Raw genomic sequence first — 17,391 nt, 5'->3', positions numbered from 1 at the left:
TGTCACGGACTCTACTTTTACTATGATAAAATTATAATAGTAATAGTCTCATACATTTACAATTCACAAGAATCTGATGTGTGCAAAGAAATGCTGAAAACATCAATTTTAGATCTTGACATTTCATTATGCTATCAGTATATTACAGCCCCCAGGTTATACTATTTAAAAAAAAACTGTAATGTTATGCATGTTCCAAGGTTGAAAGAGTTGTTAGTTTTTAGAACATTGCAATACGGTAGTCTAATGAAAACCCTGTTAGAAAAAGACCTTGGATAGCTACACCTATGAGCAAAAGAAGAAAAATTTATCAGTAGCTAAATTAAATGTAACTAGAGTGGCAAATGTCTCATTTTGTCCCTATTAGCAAATAAAATCTCCTTTATGAATATTCTCATACACTTAGACTTTAAAAGTTCCAATTACATATAGGCACTACAAAAAAATCAGTATCTCTAAGCCTGAGGGCCTCTGTCGTAAAATGAAAGATTTTAAAACAATTTTACCTTAAAATGTGAGCAACCACAGCTGGTCCATACCAATCTCCAGCTTTTTTCCCAGACTTCTTTCCATATTTTATTAGTTGATGTAAGCCAAAGAGAGCCAAGGGGGAATCACCAAACCAAGAGATGATTTTCCTGTGATAAATTTCATTTTGCATTTCATGATCATCAGAATATCTCCCAATTGTTTCCTTCAGAGAAATTGTTGGGGTTTTGAGTTCTCTTTCCCCTGAAAGCGATGCTTCAAATGATGCAGTAAATTTTTTTACAGTGTGAGAAGTCCATGATTCAGAGTCTGAATTGTCAATGTTCAAAGCATCAGGCCAGGTCCAAGCTATAGTAGTTCCAAAGCAAGGTGTTCAGATCTTTTAAAGAGTTAGACTTTAACAATTCTACTAAAATAAATATGTAGCATTTAGACTCATATGGATTACTGAACTAAAATAGTAGACTCAGAAAGAGGCAAATTCATAGAGACAGAAAGCAGATTGACTCCATATGGAGCAGGGGAGTGTATTGGGAATAAATACTAATGCGTATGAGGTTTCTTTGGGGATGATAAAAATGTCCTAAAATTAGATTATGGTGATGGCTGCAGAACTCTGTAAAAATATTAAAAGCCAAAACATCATTCACTTTAAATGAATTAATTTATAATATATAGATTATATCTCAACAAAGCTCTTTAAAAAGCAAATAAAGGTATGAGCAGAGAAAATATGCCAATAGATCGATATTTACTTTTGAGTGGTAATATGATTCTGGACTCTTCTGTAGTTCTTAAAATTTCTAAAATGGGACTATATTACATATAAACAAAAAAAATTACCAAAGTGAAAGACAAAAAAAAAAAAAGAGAGAGAAAAATAGTAAACTCAGGTACACATGGGCAATTCTGGAATATGCTTTTCTTTTTTTTCTTTGACAGTGCTAAGACAGACTAAATATTTTTGTATTCCATTACCAATATTGCTTATCAGACATCTAGTCCGGACCACCCAAAAGGTATAATAAACATATGCACTAACATTCGGAGTATTCATGAGAGAATAACTTCTAAAAGTGGATTTTGTTGTTTATATGTTAAAATAAAAGCCTGATCATAGAAGTTTTAAATTTCTTTTCAAATAGTTTTTTCTCATATATCCTTTCAGGATAACGTAATCATCGTTTAAAGAAAAATGGCAATTCTCTAGTCAATGAAAAGTTAAAAAATGAAGTCATTAAAGACTAAAGATCTCAAAAAAGTCAACTACTTCCATGAGTTCACTGTTTTTAATAAAAAGACAGTCCCCAAACACACATGTAATTTTTTTTATCTTAAAAATTATTCTTTTATTAGAGAAGATGAAGATGAAGATAGTTCCCCAGGACAACTGCCCTGAGGCGACCGAGTTTATTCTGCTGGGACTGACCAGCCGATGAGAGCTGCAACCCATCCTTTCTGTGCTGTTTCTCCTGATTTACCTCATCACCCTGCTGGGAATTTCAGATTGACTTTATTAATCAGATCCACTCCCTGGATGCAAACTCCCACGCATTTTTAATAAAATGAGTCAGATTCAGAGACCCAGTCAGAGCTATGAAAACTGTTTCAATTCTTTTTCTTTGCATTATCCACACTTATGAATAAACATACTCTCAAGATCTCATCAATAATCCCTATAAAAAGGTTACTAAATATTTGCCATGCATTCAGAGAAACACACAAAAATAGTAACATTTAATAAAAATGATATATAATAGCCTAAAATGGTAAAGTAAAATCTTTCCACAATGCACACATTATTAAAAAAATGGACTAATAAAAATGGTAAGAAAGGTTGCGCATTTGAAAAATAAACAGATACATGTAAGTTAGGCATCCATGACATTTTTGTGAGTCTAAAAGATTAAGTACAATGATCTTATAGAAAATATCCTTAATTAATTTAACTGATTATAATCATATTTATAAAGATAAAAATAATTTTAAAGTATATATAGAGAAAAAAATAAAGAAATCAGTGTAAAAATTCTTAAGATTTAAATAATGTAAAAATATTAACTATCTGCTCAAAGTCACCACATTGACCTGACTAGGATTTACTAAACTGGAGATAATCCAGAGAGTTGAATCAAAAAGAAACAAATAATAACAAAAAACTCTACTGAAAATTGAACTTACTTAAGTCACAGTAGTACCCAAGAATAATAGGTATGTTTAACCTGTATTTTGGAAAGGAAAATCACGAAAGTTTACATGTTAAGTCACACCTAGCCTAATTTAATAATGATGCAATATGTTAGTTTCAACTTTAGGAGACATTCAGGAGTCAAAAAATTAACCTCGGGGAATTTTATGCAGTTTGTAAGCTGAAGTTCAAATTAAAAAAACAAAACCCCAAAACACAGAGATTGGATTTACCTCTACCAAGAAAGTGTAGTATGAGTCCTTGAGCCAAAAGCATCTGGCCAGTTCTTAATGTACAGCCCCAACCGCAGTCTGTTGTCAAAGCTGAGCCTTCTATTGACGGAAATTCTTCCCTGTAGGTCAGCCATATTCTTGAAATGAAATCTTTACGAAATTCTTCTACATTTCCCGCAATTACATGGTCTTCTATTGTACATCCTGATCTTGCATGTAACAGTTTATTTTCATCTACAAAATAAAAATATAAACTAGTCTAAATAAATGCCAAGAAATGTAAATAATGGTATTATATTCCCATTACTGTCCATAAGATATAGAGTATATCACAATCTTTCTAATCCTTTTTTTTCTGTTTAAGTGACAGTAAATCTTATTCTGCCTCATTAGGCTGTTATGAAAATCAACTGAGAATGAATGCTGAAATGTTTTGTACACTCAAGCACTAATATAAGGTATTATCAGTAATACTGTTGTTAATAATAATATCCTATATTCCAAATATAATCAACTCTTTTATGAGAGGATAATGTAAAAATATCTTTTCTTTTTGCCTCATTTGGCTCAGGATATAGATATTAGCGCTCTCTAAAATGAGATTTGCAAATAAAATACTATGATTGTCAATATGTAAAAATGTGTATAAACTAGTTCTAAAAATCAAATAAAATGTGCACACTGTAATCGTCATGAATATTTATACTCAAATTATAAAATCAAAACTAACAAGCTAAAGAGTAAAAACATAAAATTCTTAAATATAGTTATCCTTTTATATGGGAATATAATTTTTAAAAACTTGTTGCCACCCACATATAGCACTTTTAAAGGCTTTCTAAACTGATTAACTCTTAATATAATTTCTATGTGAAAGCTATGGTCACTGTATGCCCAATAATTTATAAAACACTAGTGCTCAAAATGAACTAACATTCCTTGATTACTCCCAGAGACAGGGTCTTAATAACCTTTACAATCTCAGCAGGTACACAGTGCCTAGCACAAGTAGATCCTAATAAATGTTGGTTAGTTTGGGTGGGTGGGTGGCAGACAGATAAATCTGCATACAACCCTCATTTCCATGGAGTTTAATTTCCAATACCCTTTAAGAGGATGTTCAAGCAGTTTTATCATGCTTTTATTCCTCATCCTTCCTGTATCTATCCTTCAAGCCCATTCTGAGAAAAATTACAATCATCCGAACTTCATATCTACTAAGTAAAGCTAAGTTGCGGCATATAGTTTCAGTGATAATAAAAATGCCATTCGCCCATTATCAATGAATTTTTCTCAGTCTTAGAGTTTGAAGTTAATTATAAATAAAAATGTCTGGAAATTGAACATGGCACTAAAAATATGCCCCAAATTTCCACTTTAGAGACATTTAAATTTGTTTAAAATTTGATACAACTGTGCATAACTCTAACACCTCATCCTGTGGTTTACCAAATATATAGTTCCTAATTTCTTACTTAGAAGAAATAATTAATTCCTTATCCTCTTAAGAGCTACTTTTCTTTTAATATTTACTCTAAGTATTATTGGAAAACTACTAGTATTAAAAGAACTTTGTTGTCCTGTTCATTTGCCATTATAATGCTAACCCTCCTATTCCACTATTTGACTGATTTTCTTTTGTCACAATCTTTATAATATCTACAGTCATGTGTCGCCTAATAGGTATACATCTTTAGAAATGCATCATTAGGTGATTTCTTAGTTGTGGAAACATCACAGAGTACACTTACAAAAACCTAGATGATGTAGCTGACCACACACCTAGGCTAAATGATATAGCCTACTGCTCCTAGGCTACAAGCCTGGACAGTATGTCACTATACAAAACATGAGATTAAATCAAGCATATGAAAAAATGATGCAATCAAGAGACAAGCAAACACAAGATATATGAGGCTGCTGCCAATGTACCATGGCATACTGTTTTACAGCAAGCTCTTTTTTTTATAAGTAGAGTATACTCTAAAATAACAATAAAAAGTACAGTAAATATATAAGCGGGTTATATGGTCATTTATTATCATTATCAAGTATTTTGTACTGTATATATTATGTACTATACTTTTATACAACTGGCAGCATAGTAGGTTTGCTTACACCAGCATCACCACAAACAAGAGTAATGCACTGCATTATACCATTACAATGGCTACAGCATCACTACACAATAAGAATTTTTCAGTTCCGTCATAATCTTATGGGACCACTGTGTATATGTGGTCCGTTGTTGGCTGAAACATCGTTAGAGGGAGCATGACCATATAACGTTTTTGATCTACATCTCCCTCCCCTCCAGATTTCAAGTACAGTAAAGGAAAAGGACTATGTTTATTTTCTGCACCTCTGAACCTTCAGCACTGAGCACAGAGTTCAGTCCATGGCAGATGTGCAACAAACATTTGTTAAATGAATGTCAGATAAATGGAACCAAAAGAAAAGTGGGTTTTTTTTTTTAATTGTTTTGCTTTGCTTTTGTTTTTTATGACAGGAGAGACTTGAGAGCTTTATGAAGAATGGGACTGTCTGAAAGAACCACTACAAAGAATGAGAAAGAAAGCTGATAAAGGAAATAGAAGAGAATTGCTAGTAACACTAAGGGCTTAGTCAAGGCTGACTATCACAATCAGAAATCACAATTAAACAAGCTAATATGAAAAATAATCAGAAGTAAAACAAATTGCAAAACAAGGCCTCCAAGATTACAGCTATTGTAACTGTCAGATATGAGATAAAACAAGTATGTGTATGTTTAAAAAAAATTAGGACACTGAAAGGTGGACAAATTACAGAAAAGAGACTATTAAAATTAACCAGGCACATACGAAAGAAAACCAAATGGAACTACTAGAAATGAAAAATACAATAACTAAAAACAGGAACTTGGTATAAGATTAAACAGAAAATTACATGCAGCTCAGGAGATAATTAGAAACCAAAAGTAAGAACTAAAGAAATTACTTAGAACACAGCACAGAAAGACAAAATAGAAAATATGAAAAACCGAAGAATTTCAGAAACATGGAGAAAAATCTAACAGAAAGATTTATCAGAGATAGAGAATTTAATAGAGAGGGAATAAGAAGAATGAGAAACAACTGTAATTAAAAGTGGCTGGGAAATTTTCATATTAAGAAAGCTAAGAATTCCAAATAGAATGAAATCTACACCAAAGATAAGCAGCTGATCTTAAAAACAATCAAAGAGAAGAAAGAGAGAAATGACAAATTCAAAATACTAGAGAAAACATTTGCATGTCCTAAAGTAAGCAAAAATTTATTAAAAAGAACACAGAAGGCACTAACCATTTAAGGAGATTTAAAAAATCCATTAGACTATATTGCAATTAAGAATTCTGTTCTTCAAAAGATAACATTAAGGAAGTAAAAAAGTAAGAGAGTAGAAAAAGACATTTCCTAAAGATATAGCCAAAAAAAAGGATTCCTATCCAGAATATATAAAGAAAACCTAGGTATCAGTGAAAAAAGACAAATAACTTAATAGGAGATATATCCAAATTGAAAAATATTTATAAAAATATGCTCAATTTCATTAATTATCAGAGAAATGCAAATTAAAATTAAAACATGGCTCTAATAAAAAGGGAAAAATACCAAATATTGGTGAGGTGAGAACAATTCATACACGTCTGGTAGGAATATAAATTGGCACAATTATTTTGTAAAACTATTTAGTAGTATATACTGAGGCTGAACATATGAATACCCTATGACCCAGCAATTACATTCCTAGATGTGTGTGTGTGTGTGTGTGTGTGTGTGTGTGTGTATGTATCTGTATAGATATATATATATACAGATATATATCTGTATCTGTATATATCTAGCTATATATACAGATACAGATATATATCTGTATATATATATACACTGCTGAGGAAAAGAATGAAAGACTGATGAACTTGAGGACATAGCAATAAGAACTGTCCAAATTAAAACAGAGAGGAAAAAGAATTAAAAGAAAATAAAAGAGCCTCAGGGAGCTGTGGCACAATTTCATCCATGTTAAAATATCTGTAATTGGAGACCCAGAAGGAGAAAAGAGAGAGGAAAACAGAAAAAAATATTTGAAGACAATATGGATGAAAAAAATTCAAATCTTGTGAAAACTATAAACCAACAGGTCCAAGAAGTTGAACAAAAGTCAAGCGCAAGAAACAAATAAAACTACACCAATGCACATAATAATCAAATTGTTCCAAACTAATGATTAAAAAAAAATAAAATCTCAAAAGTAGAAGGAAAATAAGACATTAAGTACAAAGAATGATACAGATGATATCCGATTTCTCTGGAAACAAGCAAGCAGATAGTGGGGTAATATTTTAAAAATCATCAACCTATATCTATACCTATACCTAGCAAAAATATCATACTAACAACTAAAATGTATGGCATCAAAAGCATAAAGACCAGAGGTGGGGAAGTGAAGTACACTACTGTAAGGCTCTTATACTATATGTGAATTGGCATAACATCACTTAAAGTAAACTGTGATAAGTTAAATATGTATACTAAAACCTTAAAGTAACCACTAAAATAGCACAATAAAAAGTTATAAGCTAAAAAGCCAACAGAGATAAAATGGAATCAAAAAATACTCAATCTGAAAGAAGGCAGAAAAAGAAGAAAAGGGAACAAAGAACAGAGTAACAAACAGAAAGCAAATATTGAGATGACAGACTTAAACTTAACCATATTAACAATCACATTAAATGTGTCTAGCCTAAACAACTTAAATCGAAAGGTGGAAAATAGACTAGATAAAAAAGTAAGACCTGAATATCTACTTCCCACAAGACACACACTTTAAATATAAAGACACAAATAGATTAAATGCGAAAAGAATGGAAAACATATACCATGTAACCCTAAGCAAAAGAAAGCATTAATATCATACAAAGCAGATTTTAGACCAAGGAATATCATAATCTTTTTTATAATTACAAAAGGATCTATTTGTTAATAGACCATGACAATTCTAAATTTTTATGTACCCAATAACAAGGCTTCAAAATCAATGAAACAAAAACAGATAGAATTGCCAGGAGAAAAAGACAAATTCAATTATAGTCAGAGATTTCAATATCCCTCTGAAAATAATTGATAGAAAAAGTAGGACAGAGCAAGGATAGAGAAGACTTGAACATAATATCACCAAACTCGACCTAATAGTCCTTATAGAACACTCAGCAATACATATTCTTTTTAAGCACACAAAGACATTTACCACACTATACCATATTTAGATGATAAAATAAGTCTCAAAATCTTCAAAGAGATTAAAGTCATAAAAGTAGTTTCTCTGACCACCATGGAATTAAATTAAAAATCAATAATAGAACAAGACCTGAAAAATGTCCAAATTTTGAAAATTAATACACCTCTAAATAACTCATTTCTTCCTGCATGCCATCTTTTAGTAAATGGCAAGTCATGTTTCAAAAAACTCCAAATTCTGGGATCGTATCTCCACAACATTTGGGCATAATCTTGTTAAGTTTTAGAATAACACAGATCCTAAAAACTGCAGAGATGGGGTATAGCACAAGGACCAAGAGCCCGGCTTCAAGTCAGAAAAAGCTTTTATTATTTTGTAGTGTCTGTGTACCCTCTACATGCCTTAAAAACTTTTCTTTTCCTTTTTCCATGTACTAGTTTTGTTCCTAGCTAGACTGATTATCTGCGGATGCTCTTCAACCCCAAAACTAGGAAAGAAAGCTTTATCTCTGTTAATTTACATTAAATCATTTTGGTCCCTAAAGAGAACTGGTATATTAAAGACAACCCCAAATTACAGTTTTTCCTTAATGGTCTCTGGGCCTGTCATGGACTGAATGATCTATAAGAAAATCTAGAAAACCCTAGCCAGATAGGGACATGGTATCTAAAGAAAAAATGAGGCTTACTTAAAATAAGATAAAATCCTTAATTGTTTCTCTCACAGATAGCTCACAGATATCCTGAAAACATTTTTTTTTTTTAAATAATTTTGGTATTTGCTCAAGATAAAACTAACCAGGAGGACCATTTGGTTTATATACTATAAACTTTGACATAACAACATACATCATGATACCTTACATTTGGGAAGGAAAAAATGCATAATATAAGAAGAGTTTGTAGCTCAGGAAAGTTAGCAAGATAAATTTAAAAGCCTGAGCAATCAGGACAGGTTTAGCATAGTTAAGCTAATTTTTTGCAAATTTGTCTTAATATTACTAGAAATTAAATAATAGGAAACAGATGATCGAGTTTAAGGATCTTATATTTATTTATCACTATGAATTAGTTCATTGTAGATGACTCAGAGGCTGGTAAAATAAAATCATTGTGATTTAAAGCTACCACTTTCTACATACTTAGATCTGTAACGTATCAGAGTGCCACTGCCTTCAAAAACAAGGGAACTGAAACAACTGAACAAAACTATTCATCAGATAAATACCACACAGGATAAGAGATGAGTGACTCCAAAGTAATTTGACTAAAAACTTGAGCAGAAAAGAAACTACTGGCAAATTTCTATATAACAGAAAAAGAGATAAGTATTAAATAGAGAATTTATGTAGGAATATGATACAGTTAGAACTAGATTGAAAATACCAATATAAACTCACGCTTTTCTAAGAAAAGAAGTGAAAATATATTTACATATATTTATCTGTTATGGTTCTGTGCGCTGAAATGACCTAGGGGCAACATCCTTCCCACGATGTACCTTTGCACTCAGATTGTAGTTTCTAACACTGTTTTTTTGCTAAAAGAAACCCAAGTTCATTGGGAAATGGCTGATTTCAAATACAAGGCTGAAAAGTCCAAAGTTATGGAAGAAAGAAGTTTCCAAAAGTTAATTAGGTTCTGTTTAAAGATGTAGAAGCCAACCTTCAAGGGGGGGCTTCCACTGGCCAAGATGAGACAGTTTGGGTATCAAAAGGAGATTATTGGTGGAGATCGACCAACATACATATAATGAGTTCATAATGACACACAAAAAGAGAAAAAGTTAGCATTAAAATATCTTAAATGAGGTGATCAGAATATTATATTTCTGTCGAGGATACAAAGAAAGTCTTGACAAAACAGTAATAACCTTAGGACAAATATTATAAACTAGCAATTAACCAAAGTAACACCATAATTACAGGATTCATAAATCTTTATATATTATGGGTTTATATACTCACAGAAGAAGAAATAATGAAGGAAATTAGCTCTTCATAATCAATAAATATTTTTTGTCATGTACGCTAAAGTTTAAAAACTCCATTAACAAAATAATATCACTAATGTTACTCATTCTATGCCATATTCACCTTCATTCTTCTGAATAAATATTCAATTCCCTTTTACCTTACCTTGTTTACTGTGACTCTTCTTAGTCAAAATGTATATTTGAATCTCTTTTCAAATGCATATTTGATCTTATTTACTGTTCTTCCTGTTTTCAAAATTATAACTGACTCACTTAAATTTGTGTGTTTTTAAGTACAAAGGCTTCCCTTCCTGTGGATACCAAAACAATTTCTGGAAAAATGGAAGAGGATGGGGTTTGGAGTTATACTCATTAGAAAAGGGACTCCATAAAGTGGATGATATAAATAGATATGTGATATTTTTCTGGCTAATGGTCAATTTTCCTCATTCTGCATGCAGATATTTTTAGTGAACAGTAAATTTCTTATTTCAAAAAAATCTGAGAATAAAGTCTTATTTCCACAATAACAAAAGAACGTACTATATACACTGTTTATAATGGCAAAAAGCTAAAAGCAATCCAAATGTCTATCAATAGTAGAAAGAATAATTTGTGATAAATCATAGACTGGAATATTATGCAGCAATAAAAATAAACTAGAACTACACATAACATGGACAAATCTTAAAAACATAATTTTGCAAGTCATACCCAGGTCACAGAAGTAAAATATAGTTTGATTCCATTTTCAAAAAGGAAAATGGAATCAAAATATAGTTTGATTCCATTTTCAAAAATATAGTTTGATTCCATTTTCAAAAAACAGGAAATATTAAATCATCAGGGACACTTTTGGATAGTACAGTTTTTTTTGTGGGGTGGGGGGGCGGTGTGGTTGGCATGGGGAAGCCTACCATTGAATAGAAGCACACATATTAAAAATGACTCATAACTTACTTCTCTTGTTGAGTATAGTTTTCTTACTATTCCCGAAAGTGTACAGACAAGGTTTTTATCTTCTCTATATGTAAATAGTTCATAATTTGGAAACTTTAAAGGTTTAAAATAAAATCATTAAAATAAAAATTCAGTATTTATAATAAAGAAATAAAACAAAGAAAAAAAGTACTTCTTCCACTGAATTCTGTCGTATCTCCTATCTTGGTATTGAGAGAGATACTTCCTACTGTAAGGAGAGGTAGGTGAAGATAAAGCCAATATGCTAAGATTAGCAAAGTGGGAAGATGGATAGAAATGGGTCCTTGATGAAGTCACAGAGGCACTGAATAAACCAACCTAAGAGCCATCCCTACCTCTGGACTTCTGCTTGTATATAATACATCCCCTTATGGTTTAAGCTATTTTGAAATGGACTTTCTGCTTATTTGCATCCAATAGCATCCTTTCACATTTGGTCTCCTTCTAGAGTTTTATAGCAGTCTATTCTTCTTTTTCATCAAAAAAATCATAATGGGATTAATTATTTTTGTAATTATTTAAGTCACTCATCTGCCGGACTATAAGCTCCTTGAGAATAAGCCTTATGTGTCATATTTTCAAGAGTAACCCCAATGCCTGGCACATACTTGGCTCTCAATAAACATTTGTGGACTAAATGAGTAATCTTATTCATCAAATTGCCTACTAGCGAATAAGCTGTTTCCAATTTTTTCCAACAAGCTGTAATAAACTACCTTGTATACATGTTCTCCACACATATAAAGAACTTCTCTAGGGTGAATACTGAAAGGTAGAGTGGCTGGGTCCTAAGTTGTGTACATTTTCAATTTATCTAAGTACTCTTCAATTTGTCACGAAGAGGTTGTACCGATTCACCCTCCTATCAGCAGTGTCTGAGATACTTTTTCTTCACATCCTTGCTAATATCTGATACTATGAAACCTTTAAATTTTTGCAAATCTGATGACTAAGAAATAGTGTCTCATTTTAATTCATACCTCCTTTATTACTAGGGTAAGCATTTTCTTACGTTTGACTGGCCATTCAAGCTTCTACTTAAAAAACAACTGTTCATTTTCTTGTCTCATTTTTTGTTGAGTTATTCCATGTTTTACATATTAATTTGTAATTCTTTATTACTTGAGACTAATCTTTTATCTAAGATATAGCTGGAGAGATGATAAATGGATAGATAAATACTCATGTTCACATACACATAGATCTATATACCTACAAAAAGAGAGAAAGACAGTGAGAGAGAGAGACAGACAGACAGACAGACAGAGAGAGAGAGAGAGAGAGAATGAGAGAGCGCATGTGCAAATATCTTCTCTCTCTGACTTGCTTTTATACTTTGTCATGGTATCTTTTGTCGTGTAGGTATTTTAAATCTTTATTTGGTCAAATTGGTCAGTATTTTCCTGTAAAGACTGTTTTTATGTTTTATATAAGAAGTTCTTCTCTATGCCAATATCATAACCACTAAGTGTTTAAAATAATAATTTAGCTTTGGCGCATAACACAGAGCCACATTCAATAAATGTGGGTTAGCTGCTGTTAATTTTACTTATTTATCCTTATCACTCTAGGGAAACTGCTCTCTCAAAAGCCATAAGCAACTTCTCAATAACAAATCCTAGCCTCTACTCAGGGTATTTCCTGCTCAACCTTTTTTGAGGATTAGGCACCCTGTCCTCCTTCTTTTTGAAAATCTCTTTTGGTCTCTATGATAATATATTATTTTGAGGTCTGCCCTATATATTGCTTATTCCTTCTCAGTTTCATTCACTGATTCATCAGCATATCCATAAAGATGGACGTTCTCCACCAATACTTTCCATCAATGTGACCTTATCCATTGGCCTCAAATGTCACCTTTTTGAAAATAACTAACAAATCAATTTTAAACAGCCTACCTCATTCACACTGTTCATTTCTAAAAAGCCTACTTCAAACACTACGTGTTCTCCCAAAACCCATGCTTCCTCTAGTATACTACATTTGGTTATTATCATTACCTATCAGCTAAGATAGTAGTCTTTAAATCTTCTTTATCTCCTCTCTGCCTCTCATGACCCCAAATCCAATCATTTGCCAGATGCTGTTGCTACTTTAAAATTTCTTAAAGCCATCCTCCCCTTCCCAGTTGCACTGCCCTAGATCAGCATTAGCATATATCTCACCTGCTAATTGGCTTCCAATCATTCCTCTACATTGCTATTAGTTATTTTCCTAAGGCATATATTTAATTATGAATATCATGTGCTCCTCTGGGCAAGATCAACGTAGCCATCATGCCTTAATACATGATCACTGAAAGTAAATGAAATTTGGCATTTTATTGCTCAATAATCTAGAATAATAATAATTATTATTATTGTAGTGAAGAAGCAAGCTGGGCACCCCACCAACATCTCTCTTAAAAACTTAGAAAACTTGCTTGAACCAAAAATTCTGTGACATTCAGAAATCCAAAAGTAGCCCCAAGATTTCTGCTAATTCTCCACAGCTTAAGCTTTCACTGTTCTCCCTGCTTCTACTTCCTGCAATGATATGAGCTGTCTTTTTCATTCCAGATGACAAATTCATCCCCTGTCCAAAAGAATTCCTCTTACAACAAGAATTTCATGAGTTTAACTAACTTTGTGGAAGATCAGGGGATGTCAACAAGGAAACATTTCAATGGACATGCAGCTTACCACCTTCTTTCTGGCTCTCTCTACTTTCTCCTTCCCGACCCTCACACCATTCTCCTTCCCTACATTCGTACTCCAAGTCCAAAACAAAAGAGTCTTCTATTTGTCTCTTTCATAACTCCTATATCATTTACTTTTCGTCCCCTGAGTTGAAAACTCCCAGTACTGACTACAAAGTTCAAAGTATTTCTTCCAAAAAAAAAATGATAATGTTATTCTTAAAAGGAATTCAAATAACTTTTTCTTAAATTCCTTATATCATAAATAATAATATAGGGGGAGAGGGGAGGTAGATGGAGTAAAAGGGGTCAAATATATGGTGACAGAAGAAATCTAACTATGGGTGGTGAACACACAATGCAATATATGTGCCTTACTGTTGAATTGTACACCTGAAACTTACTGGATTTCGTTAATCAATGTCACCATAATAAAAATTTTAATTAATTAATTAATTCATTCATTCATTAAAATTTAGAATGCTTACATATACCAGGCACAACACTAAACATCTATGAAATAGGTATCATCAACACTTAGGGAGATTAAATAACTCGTCTAAAGTAACAACTAATAAGCAAAAAGAACAAAAATTCAAACCCACATATATCTTACCCCAAAGTTCATACTCTCCTCTGCCTGTAAACAAATGGCATAATTCTTTAGCATAATATTCAAGATGCTCTTTTGATCCTTTTCAGAATTCTTTCCCACCAAAACTACACTGGACATCTCTCTGTTTCCTAAATATATCTCATTGCTATTGCTTTCGTCATGCCATTCTATTTATCTAAAATGCATCCCTTCTTTACCCATCAACTTCCTACTCATACTTCAAGAATTTCGATAGGACTCAATGAGTTAATATATGTAAATTACTTAAAATACCAACTGGCATATACTCAAAAAATGTTAGCTGTTATTACTAAAAGCCATTTATAAGACTATTGAAAATTATTGATAAATGACATACCAAAATAGGTCAACAAAAATGAATAAAATACACTCTCTCCGTCTTCCCTCCTCTCACTCACACACACACACACACACACACACACACACATTAACACACACTCACATACACAACATCAAAGTTGTATAGTATAAAGAATGCCAGTATTAAAGTAATAGGTGAATGCATAAAGAAGATGTGGAAAAGATGTAGTGTGTATGTGTGCACATGTGTCTGTGTGTGTATATACAGTGGAATATTACTCAGGTATAAAAGAGAAAGAAATCTTGCCATTTGCAACAACATGGATGGACCCAGAGGGATTTATGCTAAGTGAAATACATCAAACAAAGAAAGAAAAATACCATATGATTTCACTTATATGTGCAATCTAAAAAAAAAAAAAAAAAATGAACAAATAAAACAAAATAGAAACAGACTCATAGATACAGAGAACAAACTAATGGTTGCCAGAGGGGAGGTGGATGGGAGAATGGGTAAAAAGGGTGAAGGCAAATAAGAAATACAAACCTCCAGTTAGAAAAAAAGAAAGTCACAGGGATACAATACACAGCATAAGGAAAATCATCAATATTAGCAAAATAACTTTGTATAGTGACACATAGTTACCAGACTTATTGTGGTGATTACATCATGAGTATAAATGTCAAATCACAATGTTGTACACCTGAAACTAATATAATATTTTGTCAATTATATTTTAATTAAAAATGAATAAACAAATAAAATAAGACATAGTCTTGGTTTAAATTTCAGCTCTGTCAAACACCTGTGTGGCTAGGGACAAATTATTTAACATTTTTAAGCTCCTACTTTCATGCTCATAAAATAGGGATACCTGAATCTATCTTCTAGGCTTGTTGTGAGGATTAAAGACATTTCCCAAAGAGCTTATTAGCATGATGCCAACACATAGGAGGCACTCAATAAATGGCATAAATTATTACAAGAAATACATGATCATTATTGAAAGGATGAACATATGTGGACGTATGCTCATTTGACATTCAGAAACATCAAAGTCAATTATTTCAGAAACTGTAGCATCCTTAAGAATTGGAAAATTTATCATTTTTAGTTTAACTAAGATAATACTTTTAATTATTTATCATAACACTTTAAGGTTATCAGCAGGGAACCTGATAAAGAATATGAAGCTATCAATTTAAATAATATTTTACTTAGCACTCACTTAGTCCAAAACTATGAGAGATATAACAAAAGATGGCACGACTCTATTCCCAATAAGTTCACAAGAAACCCAAAGCATATAAATGGCAGTATATTATGTTATATAAAATATAGGTTCTTAAAAGAAAGATGCCAAAATCTAGGCATAAAAAATAGAATGGTGGTTGTTAGGGGCTGAGGGGTAGGGAGGAATGGGAGTTATTGTTTATGGGTGCGGAGTTTCAGTTTCACAAGATGAAGAATTATGGAGATGAATGGTAGTAATGGTAGCATTAATGGTACCATTAATTACTAATGGTAGTAATTAATACTACTGAATGTAAACTTAAAAATGATTAAGGTGGTAAATTTTATGTTTTGTGTATTTTACCACAATTTTTAAAAAATGAAAATAAAAAAACAAACAAAATGTGCCAAAAGTAGATTAATCTAGAAATCAAATAATGAAAAGTTATACAAATTTCTACAAAGTTATTTAAATGCATTACAAATTCTGCACTTACCTTCACATTTAAAATGGTAACATTTTCCAAGCAATAATACAGGGGAATTTCTACTAAAATACGTCTTTGTTTTCAAAACCCAACCTAAAGGAGAAAAGAGAAAAATTGTTTTGCAATAAAAGGAGTCAGACACAAAAGTCCACAAGTTGTATGATTCCACTAATACGAAATGCCCAGAACAGGAAAAGCCATAGAGACAGAAAGTAGACTGATGGTTGCCAGAGGCTAGAAGGAGGTGGGAAGGAATAGGGAGTGGCTGCTACTGGGTACGGGTTGCTTTTTGAGGTAACGAAAACGTTCCGGAATTAGATAGTGATGATGGTTGTACAACACTGTGAATATACTAAAAACCACTGATTGATACGCTTTAAAAGGGTGCATTTTATAATATGTAAATTATATCTCAATTTTTTTAAAAAAATTAATGTTCATAAATTTCAAAATGCAATGGCATGTTATTAACAAGTTGTAACTGTCTAAATAGCTGCCAGTACTTCCAATGAACAAGGTGTCAAATGTTAATTGTGTTTTACCTAAATTTGCAATATCAAGGAATTTTACTAAATTTGATCATTCCTATTTTATGGCTATGAACTTCTTCCTATTGAAACTGGTTCTGCTCAGTATTACTCCATTTCTGAAGGCTTCTTCATCCCCAATCAAATAAATGTCTGCAGGTACTTCTAGGAGAAAGTCGTAGGTATTGGTGTGTAAACTTTATACTGTCTGCTTTGTGTGTTCAATCTATTTTGCTTGCTTCTTGGTTCATACATAAGATTGCCTGAAATTGAGTCTAAAAATAGAGATATTGCCATCACCTGGATAAATCTATCTGCTTTGGAATTTTTTTTAAAGGACCATATAGTTTGCTTGAGTTTCTAAGCAATGTTTATGATATTTGGGCCCTTTCTTCAGGAGATAT

The 17,391-nt window shown here is 32.1% G+C and overlaps 1 protein-coding gene across 3 annotated transcripts in view; it reads right to left on the bottom strand.

Moving 5' to 3' along the window:
* ATG4C (autophagy related 4C cysteine peptidase) overlaps positions 1 to 17,391 on the bottom strand; it is a 68,797-nt gene that overhangs the window by 30,884 nt on the left and 20,522 nt on the right. For all 3 annotated transcript variants that reach the window (XM_011369554.2, XM_011369553.2, XM_011369552.2), the window contains exons 4-6: positions 16,470 to 16,553; positions 2,911 to 3,144; positions 507 to 837 (exon numbers count right to left, since the gene is read on the bottom strand). In XM_011369554.2, coding sequence (XP_011367856.1) covers positions 507 to 837; positions 2,911 to 3,144; positions 16,470 to 16,553 — 649 coding nt within the window. The remainder of the gene's footprint in view (positions 1 to 506; positions 838 to 2,910; positions 3,145 to 16,469; positions 16,554 to 17,391) is intronic.

Source organism: Pteropus vampyrus, unplaced genomic scaffold, assembly GCF_000151845.1.
Source record: "Pteropus vampyrus isolate Shadow unplaced genomic scaffold, Pvam_2.0 Scaffold151, whole genome shotgun sequence".
In the NCBI taxonomy this organism is placed as follows: Eukaryota; Metazoa; Chordata; class Mammalia; order Chiroptera; family Pteropodidae; genus Pteropus; species Pteropus vampyrus.
This window is presented reverse-complemented; position numbering and strand designations above follow the sequence as displayed.